Source organism: Echiichthys vipera (genome assembly GCF_963691815.1).
Source record: "Echiichthys vipera genome assembly, chromosome: 4".
Lineage (NCBI taxonomy): Eukaryota > Metazoa > Chordata > Actinopteri > Perciformes > Trachinidae > Echiichthys > Echiichthys vipera.
In genome coordinates, this window is record NC_139829.1 from 4,215,789 (window position 1) to 4,232,789 (window position 17,001).

The following is a 17,001-nucleotide window of genomic DNA, read 5'->3' on the forward strand; positions in this document are numbered from 1 at the left end:
CCACACACACACACGAGCAGCTCTCTGTGGACACCATCCTGAGCAGATTTCTGATCATGTCCTCTGTTTCCACAGAAACACCGTAGGAAGAGCTGCACCACAGAGACTGTGATGTTTCCCATCCCCCCAGTCTGTTGCTGCCTGACTGCCGCTGAAATGGCCCAGCTGTGCTCATGCTGTCCCAGCTCAGCTCAGCCTGGTTCCAGTCCCTTCCCCTCCCTTCCATGTTGCACAACCTCCACTGCGGCCTCTGGCAGGGGTAAACATAACCTGACAGCCTAAGTGCATCTATATGTCGTGTTGCCATGCAAGCCGCTGCCAATGGGAGCCGTCAGGACATGGCAACGCTGCCGATGATTGGTCCAGAAAGGGGAAGGGCAAGTTGAGAGGACATGATTAGGAATAACTGAATGCAGTGATGCAATGCTGAATGGAAAATCTCAAATGGCGGTTTGCAGAAAGGGTTCAAGAGTTGCTCGACATGGATAAGCTATGATCTAAGCCATGTGTCATAGTGTGATGTCTCCAACATGAACCCAAACCACGAAAGGGTGAAGACACACACAACATGGCATAACGTAGGTCTTGAAATTGGACTTAGTCTCTTTTTGACTGATCAGGTAACACAATATTAATAGGGGCGGGGGCTCTGACCTCTCCCCTGTACAGACACTGACAACAGACGATGATAGATAGCACGATGACTTTCAGCCAAAACGTTCTGAAATCCACAGTCCTGCAGGGAAGGGAGACTGGCGTTGTTTATAATCATTCAGCTCAATCTTAATTCTTTAAAGCAGGGGTTCATATTCTACTTGCTCGAATGTCATGTTCACTTGCCCGAATAAAAACAAAAGTCGAACAATTATGAGTATAATTTAATTACACCTTTTAGTAAGTGATGTCTCTTACATGCTAACACTCCTTACACTCCTTACTAGTCTCATCGTGACCACAACAAACCAACCACCATGTACTGCACACTTTGCACAGGAAAACACCATCTCCCACTTTATGCTGCACCCATGGAAGTTCACCGTTACAGTCATCAACAAATTTATGCTTACTGTGTAGTTTGTATATTTTTGTAGATTGAAATTGACATGTTTTTAAGGAATATCAGCATATCTATATTTTCAGAAGCTGAGATCTCTGCACATTCACACAGAGCGTTTACATGGACATGAATATCCAGTTCATGAGGCTTATGATCATATTCAGGATATAGTGTTAACATGAGCACAGAGAACTCAGGTTTTTCATATTCATGTACACATGATGAACACCATTCTGTTAGCAGAGGCGCTGTTTACAGAAACAAACCGACCATGCTTAAAACATCAGCAGCTCCAGCTGTCTGCTCTGAGTTCATCCTCCATCTCTCTTCACCGGCACACACACATAGACTAGCCACTGTAGCATACTGAGCTATTCCTGAAATGATCTACGTAATAACTTGCTCTGCACCGCTGCCAGCCTGTGTCACTGACATCGCGTAGGACAGGAAATCAGTGGATGAAGATACACAACTTCTTTCACTTCTAAAAGACAAAACCGGGCTCAAACCTCCGATAAAACAGGCCGTAGCGAATGTGTATGTGTGTGTGTGTGTGTGTGTGTGTGTGTGTGTGAGAGAGAGAGAGAGAGAGAGAATGAGGAGAAATGAGGACAAAGAGTGCAATGCAAAGTAAACGCAACAATATTTACATTTTAATATTGCGTGAAAAAAAAAAAACCTGGATCCATTTGTGGCGCTCGGTGTTGATTCTGTGGCGCAGCGCCACATATTGGTCTATGTATGGGAAACACTGCACAGGAGTGATGAGAAATGTTAATGAACTTAACTGGGTTATTGCTGTTCACATGAACTCAATCAGGTTACTTGAGAACTGGGTTATATTGGGTATAGAAACATAATTGCTGTGTATCTGATGTGTGGTTTAATGGAAACCGTAGTGTTAACCAGAATAACTGAGGCTTTCTGACACCAGTTCAGTAAATGAGTTGTTTGCAGAGGGGCATTTCACACACAGCCGGTGGATGCATGAAGTGGAGGGAGCAGAGTAGACGTTTTCTCTCCAATGAGAGATTAGATCTGAAGAATGCTGCCTGCTCTGATGGATTCTAGTGTCTGCTGTGACATGCCAGTGGCAGGCAGTAACATGAATTCATGAATTCATGAATACAGCCTACATCACACAACACAGGCTGATGGTGTACTAATTTGGGAAAGGCTTTATTGACTCACATTGAGCTTCTTTGGTACCTTAAGCGTTAAAGTGGACCAGGTGCATCCCTTCATGCTTAGTTAAGCTGTTGGAAATTGAAATTTCAGCCAGAACTGAAGTGGTTTAGGAATATGACAGTGACTGCATTTCAACCCAGATCTAAACCCAAGAGAGACCTTTGGGCGTGTTGTGTAAGTAGGGTAGCAGCAGCCTGGAGGTGAAACAATTGGGGTCAAACAGGAAGGTCACTGTTAATCCCACACTGTTTTGAAATAGAGATCGAAAGCACTTTACGGTTCTGGAAGTTTGGGAGATTATTTTTTTACCACAACCAAAACATTATTGGGTAAATAAATAGAAACACAAAGACAAAACCCTGGGCATAAAATGTACTCACGTAGCTACTCATGAAGTGTGCCAACCCAGAGGCTGGGGCTAGGCAACAGGCTGTGAGAATTCCAGTCTGTGTGGTGTGCAGAGCAGAATCAGTCACCACACACACTATGTAAATCATCTCTCTGCACCACTAAACCAAGACAGACTGGAAGCTGCAGGGCCACGCCACTTGAGGCGTGTTGATTTATGAACAATTCATGTAAAAGGGTGCACAAAAGAAAGGCCATCCTCTCACTAATGGAACTGAATTTTACCTTCACTTCCATACACTGTCTGTGGTGGGACTGAGTTGGTAATGACTGAAGTGCTGGCAGACGACTCTAAACAAATGGGTTTAACCAGCCACAGCTGACACAAACTCTAACTACAGTTCAAGGCTTCGAACTTACAGACATTCAAAGAAAAGTTCAACATTTAATTGATTGAAATATGCTTCTTGACTTTCTGCTAGGGACTTGGATGAGAAAAATGAAATATAAACTACATCAAGCACCTTAGCTGAGTACAAATGCTGGAAACTGGCCAGGCTCAAACAAAACAAACAAACAAAATTCACCCATCAGCACCTCTACTTGTTTGTTTAATTCATACAAAAGCTGAAGTGCAAAAACATCATTTTGCAATTAAACATGGGGTTATGTGCCAGTGTATTTCTTAGCTGGGTCTGATTATTTGATAACTTAAAAGTTATAGTTTGGCTGAAAGAGAGAGAGGGGAAACTTCTGTGGAAACTGGAGGAAAACCTGTCTGGCAAACAGGTAATGTGGTGAAAATATTCCAGTGTTTTCCCTACCATTATATTAGGGGGGCGCCCTGCCCATAGACTGTAAAAAATGGACGTATCCTCTCCGTCAGGGCCTGTTGATCCAATCATATTCGCCTCTGGGAGCCGCCATCTTGTCAGACTTTGACTGCTCCTCATTTCCTCTTACAAAAAAAGGGAATTGATGTGACGTTGGGGGGAGGGAGATACGTCCGTCTGGCTGATGTTTACAGAATTAGCCACATTAGCTCCACTGCCCAGGAGCTAGGCTAACAGAACACATTACTAGATAAACGGGAGTGGGAGTCAGTGTTGAGATAATTTTCTGAAAACGGGAGGGAACGGAAATCATTTTTAAAATTTTGTAATGGGACAAGGGTTTTTTAGAGGGTAGAGACTGACACAGCACTTAGTGTCTCTAGCAGAAATTACACCGGCTCGGCAAGTGAAGTGCAGGCAGTATTTATGGTCTATGATTTAAACTGATATTCAACACAGTACCATGCCCATAGACTGTAAAACACAGACCCTCACGGCCCGAATCCTCCTGGTGCTCCAGAATAGCATCTAGTGTATGTGTCATAGATAGCAGGCTGTATTGCAAGTCATGGTGCAAGTGCGGCTATATAATTAGCATAACAGAGCTAACGTTAACACATTGTGTTCCTAAACCATCTGTTGGTTCAGTCGATCGAAGAGCAAACCATCTTGTCACTTATAGTAGGCCTAACATCACCACACGAATAATCACAGTCCAGGTCCAGATGACAGAGTTAGCATGCTAATGATGCTAATCCTGACAACTAGCCTCTGAGGAGAAGTGAGGGCCAGAGGCTAACTGTCACTCGAGAGGCCACACCCCTAATTATTCATAAACTTTAACCTCCAATAAAATAAAAACTAGCTTGGTACAGCACAATGTCAGGTTGAGATATTTACGGCATTGTTACAGTGATGTTTTACAGAGGAAAATTTCTATGACATCATCCATGTCCCCAGGATGGAAAAACAGAAAGCCCTTCTTTCAACGATTGAGGGAAATAAATGACAGTACTCATAAACAGTGCACACACAACATGGTGCATATTAAGCCAGTGCAACAAACGGATAAGATGCTGAACTAACTGCCTGATGTGTGGCTGTGAGCATTGAGCACTGACCAGTGTGACAGATGCCGCTGGAGGTGGAGTTGGAGCAGGGACACAGGGCACAGGGCTCGGTCAGGGCAGTTCCAGGGCTGCGGTAGAAACCAGGCTTACACTCCTCACAGTTGAATCCCTGCGTGTTTCCCTCACAGTTCAGACACACTCCTGGAGGACAGAACAAAAGGTCACATGATTACAGGGACACAGTTGACTCTAAAAGTGAGATATGTTATATAACAGTCATTACAGTCCTTATAGTGGAAATTAAGACTGTTCAGTCAGACCTAACACCCTTTCAAAATATGATTTCTGGGTCAAAATGCTCCATTAAAACAAAATACATAACATGTGAACAATAACGATCACCTCTTTGGTCAGTTAGACATCTATTTCATTGATAAGAAAGAGGTAAAAATTAAAATTACGTTGTTTTTTTAAAAACTCAGATCTGTTCAAACAACGGGGAACACGGCACTGCAGTGTTGTAGGAATACAAGGCTCAGCACGGCGTTACATCACATCTTAACAGCCGTATTGGCTGGTACAATGTAAACAGAACGTGACAGAAAGTCATTGTCAAACCTGTCAAAATTATAAAAAAAAACATTAATTCAGACTTAATATATATATTTTTATAGAAAAGCAATACTTTCATTCTGTACCTCTCAAAACACCCCATGGGAGTATAGATTAAAAAAATATATATAGCTTTTAATAAAGATTCTACATATTCAACCTTTAAGTTATGAGTTTGCTTTAATCTCATTACTTACATAAGTCATTAATTGTTATCATTTGAAGTATTTGTGCAAGTGTTATGTTTGGAGTTCAGTCTCTGTGTGGTTCAGTTGTTGTTGTTCAGTGATTGTGTAGACATGACCAGTCCACAGGCTGCCTTGCTTGCTATATATTTGTGTAACAGCGGTTTCAACTGTGGAAGAGTCTGCAGGCTCAACTAAGGAGCTGCTAATGAGTTCACTGAGAGTCACTGTATCAAAGCCTACGTATTACAGGTGGAATAGTGGGTTGAAGAAGGGTTTCGCCCGGAGAAAAGTGCTTCCCTACACCTAATTGTGGACTAGTGATGAGAAATAACAGCTTTCACACATCTTAAATGATATGGTGATGAGCTTATTATGATAAATTGAAGCTTTCCTAACACCACAATTTTATGAATCATGTGCACAATCAAACTGTAGAAAGTTGAGAATAAACTGAATCTCTAAAATGTTCTCTGCATTCTTTTCGTCCGCTTTTGGACATTATTTTCAGTTGAAAACAATGGGTCAGTGTTGGGACGATCTGCCTCCGTCCTGTTGGAAATGACAAGTCTCTGTCATGTTTATCTGAAGTCCACAGTGTGTGGGATACTGTATAATTTACATTTGCACAATGTGTTCTTGTGTAGACGGGGAGAGGCCAGGGTCATTCTTTAACGAGAGCTGTAGAACCTGAGCTATGTTAATCCACGGCTCTGTGGACACTAAGCCTAGGCAAGGCAACAGCACTCTGCTCCTGCCCCCCTCCACCTCCCCCTGCCTGTCACTAGCTGGAGGTTTAGTCTCAAAGCCTGACTGCTGGGAGGTGAGCAACAATCCTCCTTTACATGTGATCAAGGATACAGAGGAGGAGAAATCCACCCTAAATCACACTGTTCATCCGGAATACTGGGTCTGTGGTATTCTACATTTTTAACATTTGATAGCTAGTGTACTACTGATTCTGGTCTCCTCAAGTTCCCTTTTACCAACTGAAAATTACACTTCATTTGTGGATCCACAGTAAATATTTACTTTAGACAAACTGGAGGGTTTGTGTACTGCCAAAGTCTCTAAATACACCCAGCAGATTATCGTCCGTGAGAGTACCAAGGTTTTAACTTGCACAAGGCTAAAGAGTTACATTAAAGGTTCAATATATAGAATATTTATTAATGCTTTATTTTTTTAACTATAATACACCCATGGGGTGTTTGAGGGGTACAGAATGAAAGTATTGCGTTTTCATAAAAAAATATATTTAGTCTGAATTAATATTTTAACTTTTTTTGAGGGGTTTGACAATGACTTTCTGTCACGTTGTGTTTGATTGTAGCAGCCAACAGCGTTGGGCGTTGCTGGTTGCCAGGGTTGTCTGTTGTTGGGTGCAGCTATTGTAGGCTGGCACTGGGTGAAATGAAGTTTGATCGGTAAGCTAACCTTCATCTTTGCTTAGCTCTAACGCTAACAGCTAACGGTAACTGTCAGTCAGACTTCTCTAATCCTTGTTTTTATGGTGTGATTTGCCAGAGGGGATGGTTTCAAACATGCTCAAACAGACTCTGGTGTCCTGGAAACTACGGTCTCCAGGTTTTAAACACCACTCAAAGAAAGACATTGAAGACTGTTAGTGTACTGTTTTAAAATGAATTGATTAGTCCAAATGAGTCGTTACCCTGTATGATTCATCACTTGACATGGAGCAGAGCAGGCTGATCGCTGACACACTTGGAAACAAATCTGGCAACCCAACTGCTGGAGTTATTTTTTGTTGTTGCGACTACGATCTCGAGACACTAGATGGTGGTGTTCCGCTCATTCTCCAGATTCAACCTTTAATGAGGAACTGTTAATTTTACTGACAAATACTGGATAGCTGAGCTTCAGCTTTCTTATGCAAAGTCCATTTCTAAAGGAACTGCATGCTGAAAAGAGCAGATACAGGCACCAATAAATCCGTACTGTCCCTGTTTCAGGGTTTTAGAGGAGAAAAGGCTATTGAGAAATCCCAGAGACATCTGGTGTCTGAATGATACAAATTTTCTCAGATGGTTGTCAAAACGGAGAGTCGAATTAAAACAGCAGACCTGACATTACATTCATTTAAAACATTGTTACTATTGAAGCATTAACGTAGCGTAGGGCTGCACAGTCCATCGCAATTTTATCAAAATTGCAATATGGCCTGGTGCAATAGCCCTAAATGATCCAGTGGCCCACCAGGAGGCCCAGGCCTACATACTGCCTTTCAAAGGCTGTAGATGGCTCTGTTATTAAGCTAGAGTGAACATATTTGTATCACATGAAAGTAGACAACGTAAGGGATGTCATGCTAGCTTATCAGGAGCTAAATGACGCTCCAAAGTTACGCCAAATGTTGGCGATGGAAAAACTGGCATGTCCAATTACAAAGGGGTCCATTGACCTCTGACCTCAAGATATGTGAATGAAAATGTGTTCTGTAGTTTCCCACAAGTCTCCTCTTTACAGGCATGTCCACTTTATGATAATTCCAGACAGTTTGGGGCAAAAAATTTAAATATGGAGAGATTTTTGACCATTTTATTCAATTCTCAAATGTTAAGAAAATGAAATTGTGCGTACTTTACTTTCGCAAAGTGATACTGTGCATCAGTCTAACATTAGGGCTGAAATGATTCCTTGAGATCAAATAGATCTTAAAAATCCTTGAGGCAAAAAGGCTTTGAATCAATGCTGCTTTTGATACAAACTATATACAGAGCACCAAATTGCGCATGGAAGGTAATTAAAAGATGGTGGCGGCGTGAAGGGCAAAATGGAGCAGGAGAGAGTAAACAATGAAGAAGGAAGAAGAGGAGAAACTGTCGAGAAAACGACTGAAACAATCAAAAGTTTAGGAACCTAGGAACGCTTCAAGCTCAAACTTGAGGAAAACTCTGATCAGTGTGTGCATTGTTAAGTTTATTTAGCCTATTATAAAAGCACAATTTCAACATCTCAACCGCAAGCTCCCACTTTATGCATCCACTGCCTGGTGCACGCCCGACACATGGTAGCGTAGGGGTAGCGCTGGCATAAACGTCAATCCAAGTAATTGTTAGTTTAGATGTATGCCTGTGTGTGTGTTTACTGACTATGCTGAAGGTTGCCCCACACCCACTGACTCTATTCACTGTAATCAAACTTAATTGAATATACACACATGATATACACACATACTGTACTTTACAGTGATGCATAAAATACAACTGAAAACAAATTATCAGGTGGTGTAACTTAAGTAGCAATGCAGCCTTAAATACACCAGTCCAATACAGCAGGTATATTCATTTAAATGTATTTGCAGTAAGTTTTTTTTTTAAGGAAACCAGTAACATTTTAAGAGACAACTTTTCAACATTTTCTCTATTGCACTTAAATAACCATTTTATTATCCCATTGCTCGAACTAATCGATGGACTACTCGATTAGCTGCGACCCTATCTAAAACCAACATCGTGTGACTCACCGGACTGTGGATGGCAGACGTTGGTGTGGTTCTGACACTGGCAGAGCCGGCAGCCAGTGCTGCTGAAGTGGAAGAAACCTGGGTGGCATTCATCACACTTTGGTCCATACACTCCCGTCTTGCACACACATATCCCTGAGCTGAAAGGGGCAGAGTAGAAGACAAAATCAATAGTGTACTAAATACAGAACATTTCATTTACTGCAACAGAACAACAAGCCGGAGATGTGACTGGAGCTGCATGTGTGTGTGTGTTTGCTTTTTGGACTGCAGTCATGGCAGCTGATGTCCAGACTGTTGTGGTGATTCCACACTTCCTGCAGGTTCTCCTATTTAGCCATCTGCTTTCTAGAAATCTGTTCCAGGTATGAAGCAGGTCCCCTCAGCTCTAATCGTATGCCATGTTCTTATCGGCCAAGCATGCTACTGCAGCACTGCCCAGTTTGTATTGTGTCCTGTGCCCGGAAGCACATTCACCCATTCACTCCCATACACGTGGGGAAGAGGAGATCACCTCCAAAGTTTTTTTGATACCAATCGAAAGGCTCATTATTATCGGAGCAGAACGGCAGAACTTCCCCAGCCAGTTGACCCGAGCCTGCAGGCGAACAGAGCCAGGCACCAGAACTGAACTTCGGGTGAGCCAAAAGGACTTCCTCTGCTGACCTGCTTACTGCGAGACCATTTTGGGCTACTGAGTCAGATTTCCATTGATCCACTTATCCCTGTTTAAATCAATATTGCATCACCTCTTGAATTTCTTGTATTATCCTTATCATTAAAGTCAATAAATGTGTGTAACCTTATGTGGTTGTGAGAGTGTTCTCTTCTATGCAGAGTCTGACGGGCACTGTTTCTGGTACGGACGATCCAGTTTAGATTTAGATTGATCAAATAATTGATAAAAATACGTCGCTAAATTAAGCTGATATAAGTATTCTTCTGGACTACTTTAACAGGTGTTGAACCCTTCGCCAAAGATTTACACAGTCCTGTAGAATCCAGCGTGGTGCCTTTTGTAACAGGTTAAGTTAAATTCTTAAATTTGATTTGTCAAATTAATTCATAATTAATTCTGTGGTTAATCTATTTAAGTCTATTAAAAAGAGTTGTCATCCTACACTTGCGTGGACTACAGGAGCAGTTTTTCGACGCAAACCAGATCCGGCATTTTCCATGGTACGCTAATCCTCTTTTATAGAGTGGTTGGGAAATAAAACACACCAGCTGTAACACCTTAAACAGGATCATATGGTCAACCATCTGCCTTCAACTACTGAGGGATGGAGGATGACCTGAAGGAACACAAACATTTTTAAATACTTTGACTCTGTTGCTACGGATCATAGATTACAGATGGCTGACGGCTCACAGAAAGCAGTAAAACACATTTTTGCCACCAAAAAAAAACAATATCAGATTAAGTCTATGCTATATTTAAAACATTTTCATCACTTTACCTGTGTAAGTTTACACAGGGGAACTGAAGCTTTTGTTCCACCCTCATCAGTCACCAAAAAAAGGGTAATTTAAAATCAGAACAAAAGCGGGGCTGGCGTCCACTGCTGCCCCAATCGTATAGTTAGCTTGTGTCTCTGTGTGACTTTGGGGTTTAAAAGAGTTAGGAACTAACAAAGCTAACAGACGAATTAACCAATGTAGGCAGAGGTAGACCATCAACCCCTGTGTCTGCAAGGTAAAATGACCATTTCTGTCAATGGAATCTGGTAGCTTTCACAAGATGAATTTTACAGCTTCAGTTCCCTGTCAGAAACGGCTTTCTAATGGCAGTGGCAAAGTGGGGAAACTTTAAAGGACTTCCCCCCGGGGACAAATAAAGTTTAATTGAATTGAATTGAATGTTCAAAATACAGCGTACACTTAAACTGATATGGATTTATTAGGTTGGCCGTTTTTAAACGTGTCTAAAATACATTTAGCTGTCCACAGTAGTACATTGCTTAGCTTCTGCGTAGGTACTGTCTGCCTCTCTAGTGCGTAACTATGGAGAAGTACCTCATACAACCATAATTCAAAAACCTGAATTATCACTTTAAATGGCTGTTAAAAATACAACGCAGTATTAGCCACCATAGGTAGCCACTGGGAATAACTAGCTTACTGATACATCTGCTATCTCACCGGACGTATCACCCGTAACCATTTTTACAATTCACCCCAACAATAAGGTGGATAACATCCTGTGGACTGACTGAACTGACAGTCTCTCCAAGATGCAAAATGAATATTTATTCCTCATAGGTGTCACTATGTAAATAAGCAATCTATGGAATTTATCCTATAGTATTCATCCTAGTGATGGCAGCTGAATGACTCTTAAATCAACATCAACAATCAGAGTTTATCCACAAGAGAGCAATGACAAGTAGATATTTACACTGTAAAACATTCCGATAAGTATGTATCATGGTCACAATTCTTTAAATGAAACTGTTCAATATTGAGTACAGTTAAACACACAATAAACCCGCAATGTCCTCAAAAATGTAACTGAGATTCTGCGTTTAGGAGACTGTCACAATGGACGGGACTGCGGATCACCAACCACCACAGGGATATCGCCGTTATGGTGATAATGGCTGAACAAACATCACTGACTTAGCCATGGAGCTAGCAGGCTGAATCATCACGAATAATGTCCTCTTGGATGTACTTTGTTCTCTGGAGAGTATTGAACATAAAAGCATTTTATTGGCTTCATGTGTTTTCATAATAACATAACAGTATGCTTGCTCTCAGGTGAGGAGATCGCAGTGGATAATGCTTTCAAGAATGCTCCCGCTAAGTTAAATCCAATTCCATTTGAGCTCTTTAGCAAAAATAAAACTACACACACTTTTTTCATTTGTTATTGTGTTGGATTAGCACTCTCTTACCATCCTGTGTAACTGGCTGTTAAATACAGTAGAGGCATGCTCATTTATACATGAGGGAGTGTGATTCATACACAAGATATTTCCTAGGCAAAGTACAACGCCAAGTCAAGCCTGATCAGCCCTCAAACCCTGAAAATGGACCCATAAACATAATCTGAGGACAATAACTTCAAAACAATTGAAGTAAATTAAGAGTGACTGGGAGCACTTTCCATGAGTGTGCGTGGGTCTTCACACAATCCAGGCTTTGTTAAGACAACTGCACTTAATGCAAATGAAGAGGCCCATGGCAATGCTCAGTGGGGCATGGGCACTGCTGGGGACAACACACACACACACGCATGCACGCATGCACGCACGCACGCACGCACGCACGCACGCACGCACGCACGCACGCAGAGCATCATGACCCTAATGCAATAAGTCAGAAAGATGATGTCCAACTGTCACAGAGAAAACGCTTCCCTGTAACGTGCTTGACTTGAATGCCACCATAACATAAAATCATGTGCAACTGCAGATATTCATCAGCATTAAAGAAATTCTTAAAGAAATTGCACAGAAAGGTACATATTTGGTATCAGAATTTTTTGAAAATATCAAAATCCTCTATTGCTTTACCACAGACTAGAGACTGTATAAAAAGATGGACATGGCTCCACTTCCTCCCACTGTACAAGAGTGAAGCAAAAATATATGCCACCGGAGAAATTTAAGTCAAAAGCAACTGGACTTGGTTATTCAGTCCCAGCCTGGTCAGATGCGTACATGAACTGATGAAACCTCTTGGGTGAGAGGTGAAACGTCTTCCTAGACAAAAAAACAGGTCCAGGTGCTTTTGACTGAAATTGCTTTGGGATCGATGAACTGGACAAATGAGAACATTCACAGGCTTAAGGCTAAATGCGTTTTCACTCTGAGCCAGAGCGAAGACAACTCTAAATACTACAAACTGCTCCTTTAAAGAAACATTTTAAGTCATTGTTTTATTGTTAATCTCTAATTGAGCATATAGAAGAAAGTAAGTAAACGTTAAGTGTAAAATACCAAGCAACTGTTTCTTCCTCACCGATTCTTTGAGTCACCTGCCTCATAAATAACTTCATAACAGAAGGAGCCATTCCTTGCCCTTTTTTTCCTTGCTGTGTGACCGATGTGAATTTATTTATGAAACTTGAGGGTTTCTCGGCCTGCGATAAACTATTAAACCCATTCAAATCTATGCAGTAATATCCTTGAATTCTTGTTTAAGCAACAGAAGGCTACTCTGATCAAAGCAATCATTGATCAAAACACTAATGGCAGAATATTTTGGAATAATAACGGTGCAGGAAGATCTGAATAACGTTTTATATGCTTGTATCTGGTCTACTTTCTTTATCTCAGGGTGCGCTCCAAAAGGCCCACGGGCACAGCGCTGGTTCATGCCAGATGGGCGGGGTCTCTCCACCATTTCTGTTCAGCACATAACCGCACATGCTGCTTGTGCTGACCTGCATTGAAGTCTTGTGTGACCTGAAAACAAAGTAGCACGTGTGCCAGACAATAGACACTGGAAAACACACGGCCTGGGATGGCTAAAAGCAGTTACTGCACTGTCTCTGCCAACAGCTCACTGTACAAACACTGGCAGGAATGATGTTGCATACAGTAACGTTAACAGTGATACTGTCTATAATGCTTACTTTTTTCAAGTAAATGCTGGTACAACTGGTCCTCAATAAGTAGGGTCTCTACATCTTCAGCCACAAGGAGTGAAAACCCACCATTACAGTATGCATGTTTGATTTTCTATACAAAATCAATTAAGAAATTGTTGATGGATAAAATATAACTAGTCAGGAGAGTCCTGATAAGCAAATACAATTTCCTTCTTACTTCATTACATTAATGCAAAAATGATATATATCCAATACCTCCATAAAGCAGCCCTGCTCAATGGCCTCACAGCCATTATACTAAACTGAATTTCTTTAGGTTTGTGACATCACGTTTGGATCCAGGAATTCAAATTGGTCACAATTTTTTGACACACAATGAATAGATTGAAGAAGTGAATTCTCAGTTTATCACTTTTTCCCCCTGCTCATCATCAGCTGATAAAGATTCAAAGCATGGTGAAACCTGCAGTTTTCCAGGCTGGAATACTGTGCAACATCATGCATACTGGGAAGGAAAGCCACTGCCATTAAAAAATGTCTTTTCCCTCAAAAATAAAACCTTTAACCTGTGCCCAGTCATCTCTGTGGTGACGCCTGAAATTAGGGGCAGAAACAATCAGCAAATCACTATTCCCTATTATAGAATGACCAAGTAAAGACTGGTTCTGAGTTTTACAATGAGCTGTAATATAAATGAGAATATCTCTATGATTGAGGCTGGAAACCCTCCAATGCTGTGAAAATCAAGTCAATGGATGAAATGAGCATACACCAAATAAATCATGCTGTAAGACTTATTTAATGAACCACCATGAGCTGTTCTCTGCTCTTACTGGCTAGCAGTCAGTCAGACACTGACCTGTGGCAAAGCAGCACAATCTGTCATCTTTATCTTTATCCTAAAGCCACATAGTAGTTCACTTAGCTTCAGTTTGTTACACATTAGAGTGGTCGACGGACACGACACATACTTAAAGGAGTTTCTTGACAGCAGTTATTTGTGTTTGTGCGTGCACGCATATCAGGGCGAAACTCCGCCGTGCACAATACAGAGAGCAGAGGAGAATTGTGAACACGCGCCCATGTAGAGACAGTTATAACATGCCGTCCTGTAAATAAGATAAATAAGATAAATGACATAAGGCTATTTTGTTGAATAAAAAGAGACCAGTTCTATAGGAAAGACATCCTTAAATGACTTATGTTGTGATATGGTGCTGTATAGAAACTAAAATTAAATCAAATTAACTTGACCTTCTGGACGGAGGCGCCATTGCTTCCTGGTTTATTTTATTTCCGGGTGTAAAGCCACCGCCACCGAGTGGGGAGGGGCAGTTACAACCCACGGAGCATGCGCAGACGCAAAACCCGATAGTGATCGGGAAAGCTTTTTTACATGCATGAATTATCGGGGTACTAAAGGAGTTCTCTAGGTCTGTTAACCGGGATACGGCATTAACACGATGTATGACCTTAACCGGAATATAATCGGGTTTCTAAACTACATGTAAATGCACTGACTACCTGTAAATGCACTACTTATGTGGTTGACGGGACCCCTTCCATCTGGTAACAACTCTGCATCCATTTAAGAGTACTGTCTGATGTGGAAACAAAAAAAGATATTATGAGCAGCTCATAATGTCAGCTAATATGCAGCCTGCAAACCCACCAGACCCAGGGTGGTTGTCACTGTTGAACTGGAGGACATGTCGTTACCTTGGATGCAGAGATGAGGCTTGTGAGATGCCCAAACCTTCTCCCTCAGTGATCAGTAATCCTGGTGTTAATTTGTGCCATCTTGGCAAGGAGGAGGGGGTTGTTATTGTTTTGGTGTGATTTCACTGCACTGACCCAGCCGCTCTGCGTCAGATCTGCATGTTAAGTAGGTCAGTATTACACGGGCGACAAAGCTTAACCCCATTCTGCTGCTGTCAGTGAAAGCACTGGCCGTCGGATGGAACATGTGTCGGGTAAGAGCAGACAGTCGTAAACATCCTCTCTGCGACAGCGACGTCGGTGCCAGTTTAATCACCAAGAGGTGAATGGTTGGCAAATATAAAAAAGGGAACTACACTAAGCAGGTTCAGTTGCATTGCTGGGTGTGTGGCCAAATCCTTAAAGGGTGTGTTAAGCAACAGGACAGCAGAACCTAGTGATCTCTTCTCATGCCAGACTCTGCTGGCCAGAGTCCACATATTTAGGAGAGGAAAGGTTTTCAGACAAAGGCTATGACATATCAGTCATGTTGTCGAATGTGAAATCAGGAATGTCTTCTAGCTTGTGATGTTCATTATATAATGGATTTGTGGTGGTGTGGTTAGAGCCAGGTTTGAGAAGTTATGAAGTTTAAATGGAACATGCTCACACTGAAAAACTGCCAAAAATCTTCAAATTAACAAGTCCAAAGGTTTGGGGCTTGTTGTTGTTGTTGTTGAGTCAGATGTGAAATGTGTTATTCTGTTAGAGGTAACAGTTTATAGTGTGTCTCAATGGTGGTGTTTCTTAGTGTACACTGAAGTAAAAAAAAAAAAAGATGAATGAAAAAACCTGATTTCATCTCTATGAATCCAGTACAAGCTTAGCCTAGCTTAGCACAAAGACTGGAGGCCATGGGAAAGTACGATGTCAGTGGAAAAACACTTCCAATGATTTTAAACCTGTTTGATTTACATGTTGTATCTTGTTAGTGTGCTACTCACAAATCCATTCAATAGTCATATGGGTTTTGTTGACAGTAAAACTTCTGTGTGGATAGAAAATCAGAGATGCTGCATTCAGTCACTGGACAGAGCAGTTTTTGGTCAATAAATAGATCCAGTGTCGCTGCTCCAAAAAACACAATCTGCATTTATGCTAGATTCCACTGCGCCTGACCTACAACATCCAACCAGAGCCAAAGAGGCTCTGCCCAATGTCAGGGACTGCTCTGAACCCTGGTCCAACTAGGCAGCACTGATTAAATATGAATAAATATTCTGTTACTGTATTGCATATTTTAGTGTACTGTTTAGCTGAAAAATGAGAAAGTTTGTGGCCAAGTCGGGCCAAAAGCCCCAAGGCCCGCCCACCAGCTGGACAAACTATCTTATCAATATATTGTGAAGCTTAACGGTGCTCTAAAACATGTTTCTGAAAACACTATGCCAGAAATATTCAACACAGTAACAGGATATTTATCCATAACACAGTTTGATCAGAATTTAACCGCAGTTATTGACACTGCCAGAAAACCATCAGCTCTGATGAGTTGATGGTCAGGAGCAGTGGAATCTAGCAGATGGCATTAGGAGCAGACAGGAACAGCAGATGGAGGTACAGAGAGACACAACTTTTTCACAGATCGTCTTTCTCATTGTGCTTTCAGGATATAGTGACAGTTTTAGAAAATATATTTTTTTAAATAATTTTTTTTACAGAGAGTTACCAACTTCAGCATTCAAGTGAAATCCCAGGGTCTTTTTTCCGCAAATACTCTCATCAAATAAGCCATCGAGACAATTTTTTTCGTGAAACAACTATTAACAAAGAAATCCAAGAGAGTCGCACACAGTTGCTAACAGCCGTACGTGGCTAACAATGATTAGCTGGGGGCAGTACAGTGAAGGCATTAAAGAGTCTTTTTTAACCACTAATACTGCTCAAAATAACAGCAAACCTCTG

At 41.5% G+C, this 17,001-nt stretch overlaps 1 protein-coding gene across 1 annotated transcript in view; it reads right to left on the reverse strand.

Annotated features, from left to right (window-relative positions):
- Positions 1–17,001, reverse strand: part of LOC310945805 (multiple epidermal growth factor-like domains protein 9) — a 45,293-nt gene that overhangs the window by 9,601 nt on the left and 18,691 nt on the right. The window contains exons 3-4 of the mRNA XM_083912017.1: positions 8,781–8,920; positions 4,548–4,697 (exon numbers count right to left, since the gene is read on the reverse strand). Of these exons, the coding sequence (XP_083768143.1) occupies positions 4,548–4,697; positions 8,781–8,920 (290 nt within the window). The remainder of the gene's footprint in view (positions 1–4,547; positions 4,698–8,780; positions 8,921–17,001) is intronic.